General features: G+C 41.5%; 1 protein-coding gene across 1 annotated transcript in view; it reads left to right on the plus strand.

Moving 5' to 3' along the window:
• The window catches only part of HSPA4 (heat shock protein family A (Hsp70) member 4), a 53,966-nt gene that overhangs the window by 11,140 nt on the left and 28,023 nt on the right, over positions 1 to 14,803 (plus strand). Inside the window, exons 3-5 of the mRNA NM_001114192.2 lie at positions 1,431 to 1,571; positions 5,773 to 5,895; positions 14,436 to 14,535. Of these exons, the coding sequence (NP_001107664.1) occupies positions 1,431 to 1,571; positions 5,773 to 5,895; positions 14,436 to 14,535 (364 nt within the window). The remainder of the gene's footprint in view (positions 1 to 1,430; positions 1,572 to 5,772; positions 5,896 to 14,435; positions 14,536 to 14,803) is intronic.

The raw sequence follows: 14,803 nt of genomic DNA on the forward strand, positions 1-14,803 counted from the left end.
TACCATTAGGTTACTTTTAAACCAGGAGCCTGACTTATTTGCTTGTTTCTCAGTAAGCAGAGCAGCAGAACCTGAAGAGTTGTATTTTTCTCAGTGCCTGAGGTTGTATAAAATTAAGGAGTTGCATGTTAGATCTTTCTATAGTTCAGTCTGGAGCAACATAATAGAATGAATAACTGTCTTTTTCTGGACCAGTCTGGGCCTAAGGTTTATAAGCCCCCCCAAATGGTGCTTGACCAATTGATTTTTAATTAAATTGGGTGTTTTATAAGTTGCAGAAAGTTCAAGATGTTTTAGAAGACAGCAGGTAGCACATACAGAGCTGTTTTGGTTTTAAACTTGCTTTCATTATTGAGAATAGTCGTTATACTAAACTGGCTGCCTAGTTCTAGGTTGACATAGTTATTGTGGTATTGAATTTCTTGGCAGCTTACTGAAGCAGAGCCTGACTTTGGAGGCCTCATATTGTTTTACAAAAGAACTTCTGTTTGTGCCTTTGACATATTGGATTCAGAGGAGCTCTGTTGTTGTTTTTCCCTGGGACTTGTTGCAGTCCTGCATTGGGAAGAAGAGTCCATAAGTCTTGAGCAGAAATTCATTTTCAGTTTTTGAATATCTTTGCCAGCATTTTTTTCATAAATTACAGTAGTTTTTGTTAGAGATAAATTAGGAAATGCAGGTGTACAAGTATAAGGCATTTAGATGTTAGCATACTACCACTGTCTAAAAACCACTGTTATTATCTTAATGTGTAACCTTTTATAAGCATATAAATGTTTTTCTCCCCTACTCTAAGAAAGTGACATCATATCATATAGATACTTGTCTCCAGACTTCTAAAATAATTTATCCATTGTATGGATAGACTGTAATTTATTTACTCATTTCCCTGTCGTTGACCCTCTAGGCTCTTTCCAGTTTTCTGTTGTGATAAATAATACTGTGTCAGTTTATTTGCATTTATCTTTGTGGGCTTAGTGTCATCTGTTTTTTCTTTATGGTAAGTTTCAGTTTCATTCACTAGAATAACTGAATTAATATATACTGTTGGATTGACTCCTGGAAAGTTTGAATCACAAACTACAGGTAATTTTTAAAAGATAAAAATTTAATGTAAATGTTCATTAGAAGTTTAATAACAGGAAATATTTTTACAAGGGTAATGATCTGTCTTACTGAGGAAGTAAGACAAACTGGGCTCTGGTCCTAGCCTGCCACTGTGTGACCTGTATAGGTTCGTCACTCCTCCCTTCAGAAGGCATCATTTATAAAGGTTTAGTGCTGAAGGAAACAAACTAGGAAGGAAAGTTTGTGGCATGAAAAGGATTCTGATTTAATCCTGAGACTTTTGAATCTCCCCCCCCCTCCCCCAATTTAATTGCTGTTATAATAGTCTTTCTACTCTTTGACTCTAATATCCTTTCTCTTAGGTAATTTCCAATGCAAAGAACACAGTCCAAGGATTTAAAAGATTCCATGGCCGAGCATTCTCTGATCCATTTGTGGAGGCAGAAAAATCCAAACTTGCATATGATATTGTGCAGTTGCCCACTGGGTTAACAGGTATAAAGGTAAGGTTCTGAAGATAATGCCTTATGATTGAAATACAGTATTTTATGTCATCAGATGACTGTGTAGAAGTGAGTAGCCATTCCCTCCTCTAGGAGATCTTCCCAACCTAGGGCTCGAACCCAGGTCTCCCATATTGCAAGTGGATTCTTTACCAGCTGAGCCACAAGGGAAGTCCAAGAATACTAAAGTGGATAGTCTACCCTTTGCCAGCATATCTTCCTGATCCAGGAATCGAACCGGAGTCTCCTGCATTGCAGGCGGATTCTTTACCAACTGAGCTATCAGGGAAGCCCTTGAGAATGCTATCAGATCAATGTATATCATACAATTCTAGTTTTAAGTTGTAATGAAAATCGTTACAAATGCTTTGGAAAAGTCTTGCTGGTGAAGACCATTTGGCTTTTTTTTTTTTTAAAGATCTGACTTTTATTTGGGAGCCATAGGTGGCACTGTTAGTAGGGATTGGACAGATAGGTGGTGATGATGTGAACTTAACTTCTTGTCTTGTTTTCTAATGCAGCAGTCTTCCCAGTAGTCTTTCTGGTATGATTTTAGTGAATGATTACTGGAAGAGCAAGAAAAGAAATCAACACTTTAAAGTCACTCCCAGATATGTAGTCATACTCTTGACAGTAGGATTGGAAAGTGGTGATGTTCTTTTGGAGAAAAGGGAGTTTAGTCTTTGCTATCTCTGGAACATCTAGGAGAATCTCTTTGTGAAGCATGACGTGAGCTGATCATTTGAAAAAGATGAGAGGCTGAGTGATGGGTATAGTGAACATGTCTGTCTCTTGCACTCAGGTGGTAAGAGGAATCCAGAAGTACGTTTGAGCTTTCCAGGCAACTGAGTTTAGAGAAAGGAGGTTTGATGTTTGAGACACCCCATTTGGAGAACTAAGGATCATGGGAACAGGTTCAAGTCCAAGAGATGTTGAAAATCGTGGGAAAAAGATAGTTTTGCAGTTGTAGCTGAGAATTCAGTTGAATTTGAAAGTAAAGAATTCTGATAACTGAAAAATGATCACTGGATTTACTTAGGGTATTTTCAGCAGTAATTTAAAAACAGTTTTAATGGGCCTAATGATGGATAAGAAGTGCAGAGGAGGAAAAGAAACGGAGATGAGGAAATGAGGATTACTTAATAGTTATGAAAGAAATAGGGTGGGTATTGGCAGATTTAGTCAGAAGAGCCACGGGAGGAAGAGACTAGGGAGAACACCTGTGGATCCAAGTATGAGGCTGGAGGAATTTTGGAAGACTTACATGAGAAAAGAAGAGGTAGCCTTGAAAGAGGCTCACTGGGAGGATTATTTTTCCATCTGTATTCAGTAAGGTGAGAAACTATTCTAAACCAGAATAAATTATAGTTGGGTTTGGGAGGGAGAAGGTGAGAAGATGGTTTTCAAGTTCGAGCTGGAGCTAAAAGTACAGAGTTGACATTTTTTGGTCTGTGTTGTAGTTGGGAAGTATGGATGTGGAATAGGACCTTACCTTAGGCAGTCTTTTCTGCATTTACAGTTTGTACTCTTGTCAGAATTTCATACCTTTATGCATGGTGTAGGATATCTTGAAGGTGTCAGCAGTTACTTATTTTGTCAGGTCTGTCCTTGATGTTGGGGCTAAGACAGTGAATAGTCACTTCAGTCGCTCAGTTGTGTCCGACTCTGTGACCCCACGGACTGCAGCACGCCAGGCTTCCCTGTCCATCACCAACTCTTGGAGCTTGCTCAAACTCAAGTCCATCGAGTCACCAGATCTGACAAAAACTATTGCCTTAGATTGGATCCTAATTGAGGTGATGATTATAAAGTCAACACAGTGAGCAAAGTAAAGTATACATAGTATGTCAGATGGTAAAACAGTTTCCACCACCAGGCCCTTTAATGGAGGGGCAGTGTGGGTTATGGGGAGCTACACACCAGTTTGCTTCTTCCCAGGTAGTTGTCTCAAGTTTTGCTGGTGGTCAGAACATACCGTTTACACAGTGGTCCTCATGAACGCAGATGAAAGGAGCAGTGACCCTACAAGAGACTGACTCAGACTTGCTTGTGAGTGTCCAGGAGTCTCTGGAGGAGGCGTGAGTTGGCGGTGGATTGCTGCAGGGTTGGGGACACTGAATGTGGCAGTGTGTGCATGGGACCTTTTGAAGGAGGTCACCATTACCTTCATTACTTCCACCACAGTTTGATCTCAGGTCAAACAACAGGGAGGGAACACAGCCCTGCTCATCAACAGAAAATTGGATCAAAGATTTACTGAGCATGGCCCCACCCATCAGAACAAGACCCAGTTTCCCCCACAGTCATTGTCTCCCATCAGAAGCTTCCCTAAGCCTCTTACCCTTGCCTGTCAGAGGGCAGACAGAATGAAAACCACAATCACAGAAAACTGATCAAACTGATCACATGGACCACAGCCTTGTCTGTCTCAATGAAACTATGAGCCATGCTGTGTAGGGCCATCCAAGACAGACAGGTCATGGTGGAGAGTTCTGACAAAACGTGGTCTGCTGGAGAAGGGAATGACAAACCACTTCAGTATTCTTGCCTTGAGAACCCCATGAAAATATGAAAAGGCAAAAAGATATGACACTGAAAGATGAACTCCCCAGGTCAGTAGGTGCCCAATATGCTACTGGAAAAGAGTGGAGAAATAACTCTAGAAAGAATGAAGAGATGGAGCCAAAACAAAAACAACGCTCAGTTGTGGATGTGAATGGTGATGGAAGTACAGTCCAATGCTGTAAAGAACAATGCTAGCAAGGTAATGCTCAAAATTTTCCAAGCTAGGCTTCAATAGTACATAAGCTGAGAACTTCCAAATGTTCAAGCTAGGTTTTGAAAAGGCAAAGGAACCAGAGATCAAATTGCCAACATCCCTTGAATCATAGAAAAAGCAAGAGAGTTGGAGAAAAACATCTATTTCTGCTTTATTGACTATGCCAAAACAAAGCCTTTGACTGTGTGTATTAGAGCAAACTGAAAAATTCTTCAAAAAATGGGAATACCAGACTACCTACCTGCCTCCTGAGAAAGCTGTGCAGCTCAAGAAGCAACAGTTAAAACTGGACATGAAACAACAGACTGGTTCCACATCAGGAAAGGAGTATGTCAAGGCTGTATGTTGTCACCCTGCTTATTTAACTTACATGTAGAGTACATGATGTGAAATGCTGGGCTGGATGAAGCACAAGCTGGAATCAAGATTGCTGGGAGAAATATCAATAACCTCAGATATGTAGATGACACCACCCTTATGGCAGAAAGCAAAGCAGAACTAAATAGCCTCTTGATGAAAGTAAAAGAGGAGAGTGGAAAAGTTGGCTTAAAATTCAACATTCAGAAAACTAAGATCATGGCATCCGGTCTCATCACTTCATGGCAGATAGATGAGGAAACAGTGGAAACAGAGACAGACTTTATTTTTGGGGGCTCCAGAATCACTGCAGATGGTGTTTGCAGCCATGAAATTAAAAGATGCTTGCTCCTTGGAAGAAAAGCTATGACCAACCTAGATAGCATATTAAAAACCAGAGACTTGATCTTACCAACAAAGGTCCATCTAGTCAAAGCTATGGTTTTTCCAGTTGTCCTGTATGGCTATAGGAGTTGGACTGTAAAGAAAGCTGAGTGCCAAAGAATTGATGCTATTGAACTGTGGTGTTGGAGAAGACTCTCAGAGTCCCTTGAAACTGCAAGGATATCAAACCAGTCAATCCTAAAGGAAATTTGTCCTGAATATTCATTGGAAGGACTGATGCTGAAGCTGAAACTCCAATACTTTGATGTGAAGAACTGACTCATTTGAAAACACCCTGATGCTGGGAAAGATTGAGGGCAGGAGGAGAAGGGGATGACGGAGGATGAGATGGTTGGATGGCATCACCGACTTGATGGACATGAGTTTGAGCAAGCTCTGGGAGATGGTGATGGATAGGGAAGCCTGGCATGCTGCAGTCCATGGGGTCTCAAAGAGTCAGACATGACTGAGCTGAATTGATCTGAACCTCATCTCCAGGTATCCTGGTTGGTAGGCATGTTAACAAGTTAAAAGTGATCTTTAAATTATTTTTGCTTCCAAAACTAGTTTTCTGAATTTCCTCTTGAGATAATGTTCCACTGATGATTTAGAAATTATTTATTTTAGGTTTTTAGGACATGAAGAAATACAATGTTTAGATCCTTTTGTTTTTTATTGCAGGTGAAGTATATGGAGGAGGAACGTAGTTTTACCACGGAGCAGGTGACTGCCATGCTTTTATCCAAACTGAAGGAGACAGCAGAAAGTGTTCTTAAGAAGCCTGTTGTGGACTGTGTTGTTTCGGTAAGTTTTATCCCTACGCATTATTAGGGTCTGTGAAGAAGCAGAAAGAAGAAAGCTGTTAATTGAAAATAAATTGCTTTTTGTCTTAGGTGGTAACCATTATTTTAAGAACTTTTCAGACTGGTTCTCATGAATTTTTTTTTCCTTCCCTAGTTTTTGCTCTTGCTTCTATTCTGTCTGTTTAAAGGCTTATCTCTGACTAAGCCCGCTTCTTCCTGGATTCCTTCTAGCATCCCACATAGTGCCTGGCACTTGGTAGCCTCTTGTTTGTTCAATTAGTTGAATACTCTCAATAAGAAATGCTTTTTCTCTATTCCTGTCTCTGTATCTTTGCTGTTTTTATATCCAGCACTAAAGGCAAGACAGCAGTAGACTTCATCTTGTATTTTCCACTTGCCTATTTAGATGGAAGCCTGGCTGTTTATAGCTTTGTGCTTGTAATATGGTGGCGTCCTTAGGTACTGTTGAAATTTAGGTGGTTGAATTTGTTTTTCCAGTGAATCACCTCATTCTGCAGTTGTTATCTGATATTTTAGTTCTTTGGCTTCTTTTGTCTTTCTAAATTTTTATTAAAAAATTTTTTTTTGATGTATAGCTGATTTATAGTGTAATTTCCCTGTATAGCAGAATGACTTGGTTATATTGAATACATTTGTATATGTATACATGTAATGTGTTAGTCGCTAAGTTGTATCTGACTCATTTGCAACCCCATGGACTGTAGCCTGCCCAGCCCCTCTGTCCATGGAATTCTCCAGGCAGGAAGACTGGAGTGGGTTACTGTTCCCTTCTCTAGGGGCTCTTCCCCACTCAGGGATGGAACCCAGGTCTTGTGCATTGCAGGCAGATTCTTTATCGTCTAAACCACCAGGGAAGCCCCATATATATGTGTGTGTGTGTGTGTGTGTGTGTGCATATATATATTCCTTTCCATTGTGATTGTGACAGGATATTGAACATAGTTCCCTGTGCTGTACAGTAGAACTTTGTTGTTTATTGGCCTATTTTGTCTTAATTTTGGTGCACTGTTATTTCACCCCATAGTCTTTGTCTGATGGAGTTCTTGTTTCTTGTCTATCTAGTAAAATCGTACTGACTTTTGTCAGGAAGAACTGGATTATGGCCTATAATCCACATTTGGAGGATGCAAAGAAGAATGCTACTTCCTTTAAAGAGCTCAAATTCAATACAGGCGCTGTGTTTCTTAGATGGTTTCTGCTTTCCCCCAAATCTCTAGTGGACTTTCAGGTTTCAGTGGACATTTCCCCCACCTACTGTCCTAACTTTGATTCTGAATTTTGCTCTGTATTCAGTTCAGTCGCTCAGTCGTGTCCTACTCTTTGCGACCCCATGAACCGCAGCACGCCAGGCCTCCCTGTCCATCACCAACTCCGGAGTCCACCTAAAACCATGTCCATCGAGTCGGTGATGCCATCCAACCATCTCATCCTCTTTCGTCCCCGTCTCCTCCTGCCCTCAATCTTTCCCAGCATCAGGGTCTTTTCCAATGAGTCAGCTCTTTGCATCAGGTGGCTAAAGTATTGGAGTTTCAGCTTCAGCATCAGTCCTTCCAATGAACACCCAGGACTGATCTCCTTTAGGATGGACTGGTTGGATCTCCTTGCAGTCCAAGGGACTCTCAAGAGTCTTCTCTAACACCACAGTTCAAAAGCATCAGTTCTTCGGTGCTCAGCTTTCTTTATAGTTCAACTCTCACATCCATACATGACCACTGGAAAAACCATAGCCTTGACTAGATGGACCTTTGTTGGCAAAGTAATGTCTCTGCTTTTTAATGTCTAGGTTGGCCATAACTTTCCTTCCAAGGAGTAAGTGTCTTTTAATTTCATTGCTGCAGTCACCATCTGCAGTGATTCTGGAGCCCAGAAAAGTAAAGTCAGCCACTGTTTCCACTGTTTCCCCATCTATTTCCCATGAAGTGATGGGACTGGATATCATGATCTTAATTTTCTGAATGTTGAGCATTAAGCCAACTTTTTCACTCTCCTCTTTCACTTTCATCAAGAGGCTCTTGAGTTCTTCTTCACTTTCTGCCATAAGGGTGGTGTCATCTGCATATCTGAGGTTATTGATACTTCTCCCAGCAATCTTGATTCCAGCTTGTGCTTCTTCCAGCCCCACGTTTCTCATGGTGTACTCTGCATAGAAGTTAAATAAGCAGAGTTACAAAATTTGCTCTGTATAGAGGTAAATTTTAATGTAAAATGGCAAGACTGCCTGATATGCTTTTCCAGCTTTTGGGATCAAGTTAAAGGGTGATGGATTAAGTTATGTGTTGCGGGTCCTTGAGAATTTTGGTGATTTACTTGGAGAGTTTACAAGACTCAGAATAAAGGCATATTCATGGCTAAGATCTATTATAGTGAAAGGATGCAAAGCAGAATCAATAAAGGGAAATGGTATGTGGAGAACATCTGGAGGAAACCAGCTAAAAGCTTCCAAGAGTCCCCATCCATTGGAGTTAGACCAGAAGTTCTTAATTCCTCGAAAAACAAGTTGTAACAATACACATGAAATATTATACATCAGGAGAGTTCTGCCTGAGGCTCAGTCCAGGATTTCTGTTGGGGGTCATTCACAAAGGCATGCTATACCTTGGATGTACCAAAATACGAGAATTCCAGAAGGAAATTTAAGTATAAAAACATAAACTACGTTGTACGGTTTAGGCACAGTGTACCACTCTAATGATTTAAGGAAATTTTCCTGTCGCTTTAGGGAACTACTTATTCAGATTCCTGGATCCAGGGAAGGGCTAACCTTGCCATCGGGCCTATCTAAGGATAGTGGTCTCTGGCCTCTATGTGAACTCTCTTCTGTGCAGTTGCTGCTCTAGATTTTGGTGCTATGGTGTATCTGATTGCTATGTAAATAGGGCCTGGGTGTATTTTGTTCTATTTGTAAACTGATTATTGTTAAATATAAGCTTTATATTTTGGGAAAGTTAATAATAGCCCTTGTGTTGGAATCAAATCACATGTATAAAAGGGTGTATGGGAAGCTTTAGCACCTCTGCTACCTACTACGTAGATTTTCCTTCCCAGAGATTACTAGTTTTACCATTTTGTTACAGATCTTTCCAGAGGTTTTTATGTACCCAAGCAAGTAAGTATAGGTCCTTCTTTACTTTTATTTTTCTTTTAATAAATTTTGGACGTTTACCTTATTTGTTCCATAGCATTAGAGAGGTGCTTCGTTCCATGTAGTGGAGCAGAATGTCCCAGTTTATGCATGTACCATAATCTATTAATATTTAACCATAGTCTCTTTTTTGGGGGGTTTCCCTGGTGGCTCAGCTGGTAATGAATCCTCGTGCAACAGAGGAAACCCTAGTTCAATTCCTGGGTTGGGAAGATCCCCTGGAGGAGGGCATGGCAACCCACTCCAGTATTCTTGCCTGGAAAATTCCCATGGACAGAGGAGCCTGGTGCGCTACAGTCCATGGGTTCGAAAAGTTGGACACGACTGAGCAACTAAGCACACAACACAGCATGGTCTCTTTCTGTTGGACATCTCGGTTACTTCCAGATTTTGTTTCTTTAATTACCAAGAATATTACAGTGAGTAAAAGTTGGACAAATACATTTTGCTCTTACATGATAAGTTTGTAGGTTATAGGCTAACTTCCTGAAAGTGCAGTTGCTGGGACTGAGGATACATATGTTTTAAATTTTAACAACTATTGTTTAATTGCCCTTTAGAGAATTTGTACTAATTTATACTTATGTCAGCAGTGCATAAGAGGGCTTGTTTGACCACAGCCTCATCAGCTCAGCTTATTGGCGTGTCAAATAATTCTGATCGATGAATAATGGTAGCAAAGTATGTGCGATTTTGATATTTTACTTTTTAGGTAAACTTGAATGTTTTATAATTTATAAACCATTTTGTATTTCACTTTTTGTGAAATATTCCTATCCTTTCCTCATTTTATTTTAAATTTATGGTCCTCAGTTTTTTAGAAAACATTTTTTAAAATCCTTTTCTCCACTGCATTTTTAAAACTTCTAATTAAAAAAAAAGTGTTTATTTTTGGCTGTGCTAGGTCTTTGTTGCCGCACAAGCCTTTCTCTAGTTGCTGCAAGGGGGGCTGCTCTCTAGTTGTAGTGTGTGGGCTTCTCATTGTGGGTTCCTCTTCTGTTACAGAGCATGTGCTCTAGGGCATGTGGGCTTCATTAGTTGCAACTCCAGGGCTCTAGAGCACAGGCTGAATAGCTGTGGCCCACAGGCTTAGTTGCTCCGTGGCATGTGTGATCCTCCCGGATCAGGCATCGAACCTACGTCTCCTGTGTTGGCAGGCGGATTCTTTATTACTGAGCTACCAGGGAAGCGTGGTCTTCATTTTGATTTGTAGTTCTTCGAATATTAGAGAGATTAGCTCTTTGCTGTTTTATAATGTGAGTTGCAAATATTTTTCCTCATTAGGTTATTAGAATTTTTTAATGAATCAAATGTTTCAGTTCTGCTCCCCCTTTTCCTTCCCTAGCAAAACATTATCTTAGCAATTGCTCTCATTTAGCACCTGATTGACATCAAACCAAAGACATCAGTCCAACAGACGTGGGCTGTGATCACTTGTAAACTTAACATTCGTAGGTCTCAGTGCCTGTGAGCATTAGAACACCTGCCCCTCCTTCTGATCCCTTGTGTGCGAGCTCAGTCATGCCCGACTCTAGCCTGCCAGGCTTCTTTGTCCGTGGAATTCTCCAGGCACGAATACTGGAGTGGGTTGCAGTTTTCCTCCTTCAGGCGACCTTCCTGACCCAGGGATCAAACCTGCATCTCCTGTGTTGGCAGGCGGATACTTTACCACTATGCCACTTGGAAAACCCCTCTTCTTATCCCTTTGTTGTTCAGTCACTGAGTTGTGTCTGTCTCTGCAAGCCCATGGACTGCAGCATGCAAGGCTTCCCTGTCCTTCACCATCTCCCGGAGCTTGCTCAAACTCATGTACATTGAGTCAGTGACACCATCCAGCCGTCTCATCCTCCGTCACTGCCTTCTGCTCCTGCCCTCAATCTTTCTGAGCATCAGGGTCTTTTCCAGTGGGTTGGCTCTTCCCACTAGGTGGCCAAAGTATTGGAGTTTCAGCATCAGTCCTTCCAATGACTATTCAGGGTTGACTTCCTTTAAGATTGACTGGTTTGATCTCCTTGCAGTCCAAGGGACTCTCAAGAGTCTTCTCCAGTACCACAGTTGGAAAGCATCAATTCTTCAGCACTCAGCCTTCTTTATAGTTCAGCTCTCACACCCGTACATGACTACTGGAAAAACCATAGCTTTGACTGTATGGACCTTTGTTGGCAGAGTTATGTCCCTGCTTCTTAATACGCTAAGTTTGTCAGAAGCTTTTCTTCCCAAGGAGCAAGTGTCTTTTAATTTCATGATTGCAGTCACCATCTGTAGTGATTTTGGAGGCAAAGAAAATAAAATCTGCCACTATTTCCACTTTTTCCCCATCTGTTTGCCATGAAGTGATAGGACTAGATGCCATGATCTTAGTTTTTTGAATGTTGAATTTTTAAGCCAGCTTTTTCATTCTCTTCTTTTACCACTCGTCAAGAAGCTGTTTAGTTCCTCTTTGCTTTTTGTCGTTAAAGTGGTATCATCTGCATAACTGAGGTTGTTTATATTTCTCCTGGGAATCTTGATTCCAGGTTGTGATTCATCCAGCCTGACATGTCACATAATGTACTCCACATGTAAGTTAAATAAGCAGGGAGACAATATACATCCTTGATGTACTTCTTTCTCAATTTTGAACCAGTCTGTTGTTCCATGTCCGGTTCTAACTATTGCTTCTTGACCTGCATTCAGATTTCTCAGGAGACAGGTAAGGTGGTCTAGTATTTCCATCTCTTTTTTTTTGACAATTTGTTGTGATCCACACAGTCCAAGGCTTTAGCGTAATCAATGAAGCAGTAGTAGATGTTTTTCTGAAATTCCATAGCTTTATCTGTGATCCAGCGGATACTGGCAATTTGATCTCTAGTTCCTCTGTCTTTTCTAAATCCTGCTTGTACCTCTGAAGTTCTTGGTTCACGTATTATTGAAACCTAGCTTGAAGGATTTTGAGCATGACATTGCTAGCATATGAAATGAGGACAATTGTATGGTAGTTTGAAGATTCTTTGGCATTGCCCTTCTTTGGGATTGGAATGAAAACTGACCTTTTTCAGTCCTGTGGCCACTGCTGAGTTTTCCAAATTTGCTGGTGTATTGAGTGCAGCACTTTAACAGCATCATGTTGTGGAATTAGAAATAGTTTAACTGGAATTCCATCACTCCACTAGCGTTGTTCATCATAATGCTTCCTAAGGTTCACTTAACTTCATACTTCAGGCTGTCTGGATCTAGGTGAGTGATCATGCCATCGTGGTTATCTAGGTCATTAAGACCTTTTCTGTACATTTCTGTGTATTCTTGCCACCTGTTCTTAATCTCTTCTACTTTTGTTAGGTCCTTGCTGTTTCTGTCCTTTATTGTGCCCATCTTTGCATCAAATGTTTTCTTGGTGTCCAGTTTTCTTGAAAAGATCTGTCTGGTCCTAAATCTGTCTTAGGTGTGCTAACAGTGCTGGCCACAAGGTGGTGGAAGAGTCATGGCACTGCATTCTGCTGGGATTGGAAGCCAAGTAGCACCTTGAAAGCAAGTGAAAAGTTTTTTCTCAGGCGACAGGACTCCAGATAGGGTCCCAATCGTGCTTACTCAACATACTCTGCCTGGGTTGGAATGACGATAAGGACCATCCTCCCCAGTAGCACAGGGGAGGATTCACAAGCTGGTTTACACTTTTTTAAAAAGAGATCGAGTGTCAAGGAAGTCTCGTCTCAGGGGATGGGACAGAGAACTCACAGGTTGGCTCTGCTGGCCAGGGGAAACACTGATTCCAGCTTAGCAGCCTTTGTATGATGAGTCCTTTCCCAAATCCATGAAAATACTCAGAGCTCGTCAGACCATTTTACTTACATGCAGTTTTCAACTGTCAGAGGAGGTCAGGACTGTCTGGCCTGGGGCTTTTACTAGGATCTTAATTCAGGATTAGCTATTCAAAGCGTGAAATAAGAGGGAATACATTTTAAGGATCAAGGCTGCTCTTTGTATCCCTGCTGAGGGAATAATTTTAGACATGATTGGTATAGAGAAAAGTGGGCACTGGGCAGGGCACAGGCCGACTTTCAGGTCCAGGCTTCTTCATTGGTATGGTAGAAGTGGGACCTCAGCCTGGGGTCAGCTTATCCTCTGCAAGGCTAGTTGCCTCAGCCGGTGCAGCTCATGAGCAACTTCAGGAGAATGAAGACGTGAGACATGATCAGGCCAAATCAGAGCTCCTAAGTCTGCTCTACCAGCTTCTGGCACAACATCATCTTGAACTTGAATTGTGTATACCCAGAAAAGGCTGAGGAGAAGGCAATGGCAAGCCACTCCAGTACTCTTGCCTAGAAAATCCCATGGACGGAGGAGCCTGGTAGGCTGCAGTCCATGGGGTCTCGAAGAGTTGGACACAACTGAGCGACTTCACTTTCATTTTTCACTTTTCATGCATTGGAGAAGGAAATGGCAACCCACTCCAGTGTTCTTGCCTGGAGAATCCCAGGGACGGGGGAGCCTGTTGGGCTGCTATCTGTGGGGTCGCACAGAGTTGGACACGACCGAAGCAACTTAGCAGCAGCAGCAGAAAAGGCTGAGCACAGCCAACTGCTTCTCTCCGTCCTGGGAGAGGTGCATGGAGATGATAGTGGGGAAGTAGTGCCAAGCTTGTGAGCAGCGAAGAAGGGCACAAACATGTTTAGCCAGGAGAAGCTTGGAGCCAGGCTGTAATCACACAGGGTCAGTAGTACAAAAAACACCCAGCAAGTGCACAAAGATCTCAGAGGCAGTGAATCCTAGCCACTGCACCAGCTTCCAGAACAAGAAAAGCATCATGCAGGTTGAGTGAAGCAGGGCCCAGCTGAGTGTCCCACACACTGGGCTGTGCCCCCACTCCCATGGGCCTCTCTGATGCCTGCTGTTGTTGCTGCCAGGCGAGTGAGAGGTAGCGAGCAGTCCTGCTTGCTGTGGCCCTTGGCCCCAGTGCCACTGATTTCCCGGCCACATCTTGGGACTCAGCACTGGCCACCAGAGGGTGCTCATCTTGACCTGCTGGTTCTTTTGGGTTTTATGTTATATTTAGAAAATCCCTTCTTTTTTTTCCCCTTCTTTCTTTGACAGTAAAGATTGCCTTTTATTCTGATACTCATGATTTTTAAAAAACATTTACATCTTTGGTTTGAAATATATGTTGGTATTTGGTGTTTAGTAGGGATGCAACTTCATTTTCTATATGGCTGTCCATTTGTCCCAAGACTCTAGAGTAGCCCAGATAACGCTGTACTGGTTTGAAAGATTTCCTTGATCATATACAGAGTAAATAGCTGTAGCTATTTGAGGGCATTTCTGGCTTTTACTGTTTTTTTGACAGGTATATTTTAAATCAGGAATTTCCATAATAATGGTAAATTAAAAAATTCTTTTTATAGGTTCCTTGTTTCTATACTGATGCAGAAAGACGATCAGTGATGGATGCAACACAGATTGCTGGTCTCAATTGTCTGCGATTAATGAATGAAACTACTGCAGGTAAGTGACTATTAACTGAATTTTTTTTTTACTTGCTCAATCTCAAAGGTTGTGAAATCTTAAAACCCTAGGGTTTCTTATTCCATATTTTACTTGGAGCACTTACCAGTATTTTTGGGTACTCTGTCACATATGAAGAGTTTACTTGACAAGTACTTTTTCGGTATCTTCATAGCACTTTGATATTTAATTGCATGCTTTTTTGGAAAGGAAGTGCATTTATTATGTGTTTGGAGCATTGCTTTGGTTTACATATTGGGTTTTTCTC

The sequence above is a fragment of the Bos taurus genome, chromosome 7 (genome assembly GCF_002263795.3).
Source record: "Bos taurus isolate L1 Dominette 01449 registration number 42190680 breed Hereford chromosome 7, ARS-UCD2.0, whole genome shotgun sequence".
NCBI lineage: Eukaryota > Metazoa > Chordata > Mammalia > Artiodactyla > Bovidae > Bos > Bos taurus.